This window comes from Crassostrea angulata, chromosome 1 (assembly GCF_025612915.1).
Source record: "Crassostrea angulata isolate pt1a10 chromosome 1, ASM2561291v2, whole genome shotgun sequence".
NCBI classification, from domain to species: Eukaryota; Metazoa; Mollusca; class Bivalvia; order Ostreida; family Ostreidae; genus Magallana; species Magallana angulata.
This window is the reverse complement of record NC_069111.1, coordinates 11,588,378-11,598,203: the sequence shown is the minus strand read 5'-3', so window position 1 is coordinate 11,598,203 and position 9,826 is coordinate 11,588,378. Positions and strand designations below refer to the sequence as shown.

Below are 9,826 nucleotides of genomic sequence, written 5' to 3'. Positions count from 1 at the left end.
CATGTACATGTATGTATTCTATAAATTAGACTTACTGAACACGTAGCCTCAAATTCTAAGCTGAAAGATAATCTCAGAATCGTTATCAAAATTTTATTTTTAATAACTTTATTCACGAAACATCTCTTAAAATATGATTTCACCATTGATATACCTATATAATTCAAAAGAGATACTTTATGGATCTATCAAATCAATTATATAATAGTGTTTAAGCTATCGTATTAATCTTATTTATCTGAAGTTTAAATATCAAATTAAAAATAATTCCATCTTGTAAAATACATGCAGCTCTGTGATAACTGTAAAAAAAAAAGAGTAAAACACGTTTAATATAAGTTAACACGCCATATGTAAATTTAAAGTCTTAGCATATTGTCCACCTTACACGTACTTCTATTTCTGATCTTCCTAAGGCCAACAATTTTTTTTTATTAATTTAGTAAATTTAAATCTTTAAAAATCGATTTTGAAAGGAATATTAGATAAACATGTATGTTTGCATTTTTAAAAAAAAAGTTTTACCGTATATATTTAGAACTAAAGGCATTACCAGACTTTAATATTCTCCTATCGTCTTTTGTTGAAATTAAGAATCGTGAAATTGAGCCACGAGTATATAATTTCACGTAAGAAGAGAATATGGAGTGAATTTTGATTTAGAATAAATAATTTGTACATGTATATTGTAGCACGATATCTACGTGCAATTCACATGAAGTTCACAAGTAACACTGCTAATCTAAATTTGTCTTAATTATTAGTAAATTGTAACTTCTCACAGTAACTTCGAGTTTGCCAACACAAGTGAAGAGGGATAACTAATTTCTCTGTTTTTAGTAAACCAGTGGATTCAATTTATTTGTAATACAAATGTATGTAGTACTAGTTCTACATATTTTAAATGGTTTTCAGCTCACCCGGGAAGGAAACTCCCTACTGCTGTCGATGTCGCCATTTCCAATTCCTTTCCTCTAGGATTACCTGCTCGATTTCAACCAAATTTTATGCATTATACTCAATTTCGAGTTTTTCCCCCCTTAAAACCAAAACATGATGGATTTCAAGAGATAATATAGTGTAAAAGGAAAATATACAGAAAATTGGGTTCCTTGTCCTATTCTCTGAGACCAAATCGCCAATATTATCGATGTTTATGTGTAGGTTTTCACATGTATAAATGAATAATCTTCAAGCTATATAGACTAGTATTGCCTTGACGATGCCTCATGAGGGATGCAAAGTTCGACATATACAATGTAGGAACATACGCATGGAGAGTGTTTTTAATATACAGAAGTACAAAACTGCAATATGATATCTATATTGGAAATATTGACCCAAATTAAGCAATTTGTGAGGAACAAACGTGTATTTTTGACACAGAACGTACACGTATCGTGTATCGTGGTGTCAGCCTTCGTGTGTCGGTGGAGGTAACGGAGTTTGTAGACAGGACCTGATATCTATAGACAAATATATGTGAAAGAAATGAGATGGGAATTGTGTTAGCATAATGCATACATGGTTAGGAAGACTTCTGATATAAAATCGCCCTTACATGCTACTTGTCATTTTATTGTTGTTTTAATCTGTATTTACAAAAAATTAGAACAAGGAATAAATACATTGTTTAATTTACAGCGTCCTTTAACTGTGATATTGAATATAGTATTACTTGGATTATAGAGCTACTCTTATAAATATAAATCATATCCTTCTAAAACTTGTTCTGTAGTATCTCTGTGGGTTATCGAAAAATGTTCCCATACTATTTTATTAGTATATCTGCACTTAAACAGAATTGGATAACCCTCCTTCTTGATAAAATTTTTACTTCAAATAAAATGTTCAATATGGCTATTTAAGATAATATACATGTAATTTGAATTTAATTAACTTGAAGGCATTATTACAAGCGCGGATTTAGAGGGGGGTCCCAGGCCTCCCTCTCCCTCTAATCTCCTTGAAAATTTAAATTTCTTACATTTACATAATAAATTTACCCAAAATATAGCTCACCCCACCCCATTTCATCTCTTGGCAAACTTTGATATCCTTCGGACCCCCTAAAAAAATTGTTGGATCCGCGCGTGTATTACCCATAGTCCTCTGCGTCTGTTACTCAGACACGTGACAAATCCCTCTTTCTGATTGGATAGATGAAACTGTCATAGTGACGTCAGATCTTTGTTGTGTTGTGACGTCATACTTCTTGTATAGATTCATAGTTTAGCAGATTTCCACGATGGCTGGGCCTATCATTAGACATACAAATCAATATCCCGATGTGAGTATTTCAGTTTACAATATTCTACGTACAGTACCGATCAGACCCAACCTAACAGAAAGTAAACCCTACTAAATCCTGGGTTTACTCTCTGGGTTTACTCTGGGTTTACTAGAGTGGACCCAGAGTAAACCCAGAATAAACCCCAAGTAAACCCAGAGTGGACACAGCGAGTAAACCCCGATCAGATGAATACCCTGAAAGCAGACGCTACATGTGTATTCGGAATATACAAGGGGCAGGAATTACAGGCAGTATGATGATAAGATAAAATACAGGTCTGCTTCACCCTTCAGTGCGTATAGTTAACTCCAAAAGCAATTCTCGAGTAAACCCAGAGTGGACCCAAATTTTCAAAAAGTAAACCCAAAGTAAACCCAGAAAGAAACCCCGGGGTTTAGTTGGGGTTTACTCTGGTGTTAGGTTGGGTCTGATCGGTACCATGTATATCTGAATATACTATCGTACTATACCTTTATATGCAAGAAAGTTAAACGCGATATCTTACCTTTGTAGGCATACTGGGACGTAAGTTACTACGTTCCTCCCCATCAATACACTCCTGCCGAGATTGAAATGGTAAAGACTTTATTTATTTTTATTCAAATTCTAATTCTAGGTGGTGATTTTGAATCATTATGATTACATGTTTTTTCTGTACTTTTTTTACAGTACTTAATCAGCCCCAGACCCCAATTCCCCCCTCACGAGCCAGTAAGTAACCTAATTTATTCTGAACAATTATTTATTCAATTAATCGCCAGTTAGTTTTAAACTATGAAATATTAATGAAATCAGCTGATACACAGACGTACAATGCAAGTTTTTTTTTTTGTAGCCAAGACCAGTTCGTGAATTCTTAATCGTATCAAATTTGGTAAGTTGTTTTTTAATCCCTGTTAGTTTATACAGTTTCGTAATAACTTTCCATGTTAATTTGTTGATTTATTCAAAATGGCGTTTTATATTATAAATTTTAATCGTTTTCAGGATGATTGGTTTGAAGACATCCTTGATGAAGCAGAGGAGGAAATTGTCATCGAAGCTATTGTAAGAATATAAATCTATTATATGCGGTTTGAAAACATAGGCGCTTGTCATTTAAATCAGTGAAAAAAATAGTCATCTCTACAAGAAATAGTCAACGTTGTTTTAAAAAAAAATCATTTCTATACTCACTGATTCAAACAGAGAGCGCCTTTGTTGGACAAGTCAGACCTGGGTTTTCTTTCACTTGGCACCCCACCTCCCTTTGGCGAAGCAATGTCTTTTTTTTTTTGTATTTATCCCCAACCCCACCCCAACACTTTTGATTTTGACCCAGGAAAATTACGACAAAACATCACTCAACTATCAATCTCTATGTATTTCATGTACATGTACATTCACTTTCTTCGAACTGCATGTAGATTACTAGTTTATTCCAACGTCATTTCAATGCATCAAAATATTTTTCACTCACTTGAAGAAAAAGATAAGAAAAATGTGAATAAAAAAGGATAACAATGAAAACAAATAAATGATTTTAGATAAAACACACTCATGACTGTGTTACATATTTCTCATTTAAATAATTATTCAAAGGGGCATGGTTACGTTTTTGGTCAAATTTTATTTTCTGTTTTTATTATTTACAATGCTTTAAGAATGCATTTCTAATGATAAATTGAAATTTGAGAGTCAGTCGCAGAGTTAAAAGAAAGATACAGGGCTCACAATTCTTTGTCTGTAAACGAGTATTGTGTCCTGTTTTTGTTTACATACGTTCAAAATACCAGTAAAGACTGTCTATTTATGCTTAAAATGAATTAGAAGATAGAAAAATCAGCTTGAAAAAGATTATTTTTAACGTTTAACACATTGTTTTTAAGTCTAAAACTGGATTTTTCACTTTAAAATTCAAAATGTAAACAAAAGCTTTGTTTACATAGGAAAGAATTGTAAGCTCTGTAACTAATTAACAACTCAAAGAATGACTCTCAAACTTTGGTTGTCGATCAAAAAGGCCTTAAAGGATCATGGTCATGATTTTGGTCAAATTTTTTTTTTCGATTTTAATGTTTACAATGCTTCAGCAAGGCATGTTTAATAGGCAACCATAATTTGAGTGCCATTCGTTGAGTTTTAAGCAAGTTACAGAGCTTACAATTATTTGCTATGTAAACAAATTTTTTGTAAAAAACAAAATTGTACAAAGGTTTTGTAAAAATTCCAGTTTTAGGCCTAAAATGAATGTGTTAAACGTTAGAAATTGTTTATTGATGCTTGAAATGAAAAAAGAAGATAGAAAAATCAGCTTGAAAAAGTTTTTTTATTTATTGAACCTACGTAAACAAAAACAATGCACAAGTCTTGTTTACATGACAAAGAACTGTGAGCCCTGTATCTTTTTCATAACTCAACGACTGACTCTCAAATTTCATTCGATCATTAGAAATACATTCCTAAAGCATTGTAAATGATAAAAACAGAAAAATAGAATTTGAGCAAAAATAGTGACCATACACCTTTAATGAAGCATTGTAAATTTAAAATCGGAAAAATGATTTTTGACCAAAATCGTGACCACGCTTCTTTAAGACATCTATCTGCACATCAAGCGTTTAGACCGCGATTGATGAAAATTGGTTCGTATTTATATTTCAATCTGTTGCAAAACCATCCCACTGGTTGAGAAGTAATTTCAATATGCATACGTAAATTAGTGAGATCGTCAGAAAGGTCGTGTTACAAGTCATTAAGAATACTCGTTTCATATTGTATAAGAAATTCTACAATGTAGCACATGGCGGGGTAGGTTCTAGCTGTTGTATGGAGGCTGTCTTATTTTTTTTAAATCTAATTTTGATATAATTTTATTCAGGCTGATCCCATCGCCCACAGGGATATTGTTACGGCATTTTTCAATGCCACAAATATAGAATATCCAAAAAAGAAAAAGGTTTGTACATAATTTCATTGTTGTTTGTCATCATTTCAAGTAATTGACAAAACATGTACATGTATCTTATATATAATTCATACCTACTGCATGCTGTGTGCTCATGTACTCGGGGGGGGGGGGGGGGGGGGGGGGTTCTGCTTCAAATACTTTTTTTTCTTTAGTACATCTGTATGTATTTTTTTATAATGCAACCACCATTTACTTATTTATTAATTAATTTGTACGTAAATTTGTAGACATCATGGATAAGGAGGGGCGTTAACTTCTTAAGGAGAGCAATGGCCCCCTTAAGAAGACGTTGAATTAAAAAAGGACATCAAGCACAGAATGATGGCTCGAGGGCTCGGAGGAGTAAGTCAACTACATGTGACTGTAAGCAGCTGGTAAGGTCCACCACATTAACTGTTATAGGTCAGCTACTTGTAACTGTAATAGGTCAACTGTCAATTACATGTAACTGTAAAGTCAACTACATGTAACCTTTAGGTCGACTATGTTTATGTAACAGTTTGGTCGTTAAGCGCGCAGACCAGGAGAAATGTTAACATGTGAAAAGTTTACGTGTGTACTTTTAAAACACATGTAACGTTAGAATCCTATTTTTGTTATTGACGTTATGATAATTATTTTAAAGATTTATCATTATCAGTGTATCTTAATTTCAGATACCATTCATTTCATATACTAGTATATAGAATTGTTTCGGTAATCTTTTGATTTTGTTTTGTAGGTAGTTTGCATGAACATGATATATACATATATTTTTTTTAATGGCGTAGTATAATAGCTGGTTATTGCAGGATTTAAACCAGATCGTTCATCCGAATTTTTTCAGACCGCGATTTGCAGACCTGCTGCTATAAATAAAGGATATTCTCAATTAACTTAAAAGGGGGGGGGGGGGATGATTCGGTCTCGCATTAACTCCATCACGTAGTTTCCTGTGTATGATTCCTTAATTCTAAAATTAAAATCTTTTAAAAAGAACCCCCATATTACATTGGAATAAATAATATAATGAAATTTATAAATAAAAATCTTTAAAGTGTTACTTTTTTTTAAAGAATAACGAGCTAGAGTTTTGTGGTAGGGTGAGTGTGAGATAAATTCATTTCTTTATTATTATAAAAGCATCGCATAGATACCATGTAACTGGAATATCCAACAGAATATTTTTTTTTCAATAATATGGTTTTCAAATATGGTTTTCAGTTCATGTAAAGATTTCTTTACAGGTTTATCAAGGACATCACTATACGTATATTTTTGTCCATATTTAAGGGAAAAAATGTAGTGTATATTCATTTAGAGTACACACTCATGCTTTCTTTTGATGGGGTACGGTTTGTATTGGGGACGAATCATATTGAATAGTCTGGTACCCGGAGTCTATTCTATTCGTGTTCACAGTATTCACAGCGGTAAAAACAAAAATGGCTAGAGGAACCAAATTGAAAGGAACAAGTTCTTAATCAGCGAAGTACATTACCCTTTAGTGGTCTCAGTAGTAGGTTTCGTACTCATAATTTCATTCTTCTTGATATGGAAATACGGTAAGTAATATTTTGTTATTGAATTGTCTTGCTGTCTTTGTCAAACATTCTTGGAATACTTAAAACAAGGCCTTATATACTATGGTGATAATGTTGAAGTGTTATGTCTACATCAGAAAATTACGTGTCAAAGCTCTGATAACTAACCAGTTGTAGATACACAAACCTACATTTTGCTGATATCATTGCATGATAAAGTTGTTCTGTTTTTTATGGCCCCAAACCCCCAAATATAATTGTAATATTGAATCCATTTAAGTCCCAAGAATTGTACTATATAACCATAATGTACACTGTCCAAATTTTACGTAAAACAATATGAAATTAATTTATAGTAAGTAAACATCAATCTAATCAAAATTAGAGTTTCCATTCGCTCCCCTGTTTTCGATATGTTGCGTAATTGATAACAAGCGCATTGTTGTTGATTTATTTTTCAGATCACATCCAGCAAAAGTTAATAATTGATGAATCAGAAGAAAACTGGTCAAACATCGTATTTAGTAAACTGGGGAAATCCGAGAAAAAAGATCCAACAGAGTCATCAGGAATTTTCTCCGAGATATGGCATTCCATTATGGATGATTTTGAATTTGTCAGATTGTGCATCTTTTGGATTCATTTCAAGAAATGTGAATCCTGTTGTTGCCAGATTTACTCAAATGGCTTGTGCAATGCTTTTGATATTCATTATAACTATTAGATACTGTAGATACATTTTCTGGAATACAGGAAAACAAAGTGCGAGTAAATCTAAAAAGAAAAATTCGCAAATCTCCTGGAGTTTATTAGCTCAGCATATATCTATAGAAAGTACATGTATTATAAAGACGTTAGCCATTTTGCCTATGTTTATTAGCATACCCATGGATGTTCCAAGAACAAGTAGCCACCAAAATTGCTCACATGAAAGGTGTGAGTAGAAAAAGAGTTGTTTTCAGTTTCATTATAACTACGTTCTTTTGTTCAAAATTTTTGTCCAATTTATATTAGTAATCCTAATTTCTTGTTTCTTAAAAAGCCCACAAAACAACCGTTAGCCTCAGAACCTATTTTTCTTTCATTTTATTTTATAGGGAATTCCAAAGGAATCAAACTTTGGGCAAGGCGGGCAAACGATAGCGAGGCTGACTACGTCAACATCGGCGCCATTATGGAATGGCAAGACAAGGATTTGCAAGGAAGCTGTGAACAAGACTCGAAAGAAACGAATGCCAAGAAAAAAATCGTTCGACATCGAAGATTCGTTTTCAGTGGATACAGACAATACTTCAAATGATTCCCAATTCGGTTCAACCAACCACCGAGAGAAGTTCCAATAAAACCATCCTATCTTCCAGTTTCCCGCCACGAACTCTGGACAACGATGAATAAATCAGCGAACGGATTCACCAGTAGATTAATGCGTACAAAACCCGCGAAAATATGATGACTACTCTAAGGCTGTCGAGCCCGATTGGAGGTTGTTCTTTCGTATGTACGAAAAGTATGGACGAAAACGATTCGAATTCGGACACAGGCCTTGGCCCCATGCATAGTGACAAATCTCCTTACTTATTGGAAACCCTTGTCTAACGATATACATTGAAGTCACCGTTTGTGTTCAAATTTTATACCCTATATTATTTTGACAATATTTGTGGATACTATTTGAATGAATAAGTATTAAACAAATTAACATGTGTTTTTAGTTCTTTAATTTTTTCAATATTTTTTAAAACACATTGAGGGAAAAAAGTGCCGTACATGTATCATTAAAAACAAAAAGAGCTATTTTGTCAAAAAGGGGGCAATGTTGAAATGTAACACGAAGATACATGTATATTTACACAATAGCTTGCTATTTTCAATTAATTACAATGCAGTATTCAGGTATTTGATGCGCTTAACAATTTGGTTTACAAAATCTTTACATCACAATTACATCATTGAACACACGGCTTTTTATAAACGGTTGAAATCAGTCTAATTTTAAAAAAAATCCCAAGGGTTTCAAAAAAGTTGATAATTAAGACTGAAGTTGTTCAATGGCTAATTTTCTTTGCAAGGATGAGTATGATTTAACTATATTTTGACAATTTTTGGGGGTGGACCCCCCCCCCCCCCTTACATTCTCTACTGTAAATTATTAATTGCTTGATTCATTGATTATGTCTGATGTACATTTAAATATACCTAAAAATTTATCTTTGCAAAAAAAATAAATAAATAAAAAAAATTCCGAAGCCTATATATATATATATATGCCGTGGGCACCTTCACCTAACGCAATATATTTTTCTCACAAATAAATTTATATATCCTCTACTCTATTAGGTAGAGTGTATATATTCTTAAAGTTATTATGAGAAAAATATTTAACGCTTGTGGCTATGCATTATACATTTATGTACATGTACATATGCACTGCTTTTAACTCTGTTCTTTATTGCTTTGTTTTCTTCCGTTAAGAAATAGCATATACTGTTCAAGTGAACAGGTAAAATTATGAAAGTGCGTGCAAGTGACGATTAAAAAAGTAATTGAGAATACGATTTTAAGTGATATTATTTGTGCAAGAAACCCCAAAGAAAGCATATAAACTTATATGTAAATTAAGATTATCATCTTACCGTCGAAACTGGCAGATATAACAATGTTCCGTTAAAAAGACATGTCTTTGAGCTATACAGCTGTTGACCAATAAACAATACAATATAGCATGCACAGATTGCATCAATCCACCCGCTTTTGTGCGGCGCCCCTTTTGTGGGATGAAATAATTAATTGACTCGGATCGAACAATTGTTAACGTTACATAACGACTATAAGAATTACACCAAAAGTTAAGGCATTCAGTTGGAATTATCAGAAATGCACCTAATTATATTCAGGCACGTAGCATCATTTTTGAAAGTGGGGGGGGGGGGGGGAGACTCATTCAAAAAATCTAATCTTGACAAGCAAAAAAAAAAAAATGTTACTATCCCAAATCCTGTTAATTCCTAATCCGTGGGGATGGGGGGGGGGGGGGGGGGGGCAGGGCAAGTTTACTTTTTA

General features: G+C 33.1%; 1 protein-coding gene and 1 long non-coding RNA gene across 2 annotated transcripts; both read left to right on the top strand.

Annotated features, from left to right (window-relative positions):
* The first annotated feature begins 2,149 nt into the window (after positions 1-2,149).
* LOC128166099 (uncharacterized) lies at positions 2,150-5,591 on the top strand. Its single transcript, XM_052834883.1, has 7 exons — positions 2,150-2,290; positions 2,807-2,869; positions 2,963-3,004; positions 3,129-3,167; positions 3,281-3,340; positions 5,154-5,231; positions 5,471-5,591. The coding sequence occupies exons 1-7, from the start codon at positions 2,249-2,251 to the stop codon at positions 5,534-5,536; spliced, it is 390 nt and encodes a 129-aa protein (XP_052690843.1). The 5' UTR covers positions 2,150-2,248; the 3' UTR covers positions 5,537-5,591.
* Positions 5,592-5,646: 55 nt separating this feature from the next.
* On the top strand, positions 5,647-8,457 carry LOC128158239 (uncharacterized). The gene is made up of 3 exons (XR_008239939.1): positions 5,647-6,787; positions 7,228-7,702; positions 7,864-8,457. It is a non-coding gene; the product is annotated as an uncharacterized LOC128158239 (long non-coding RNA).
* Positions 8,458-9,826: the final 1,369 nt, after the last annotated feature.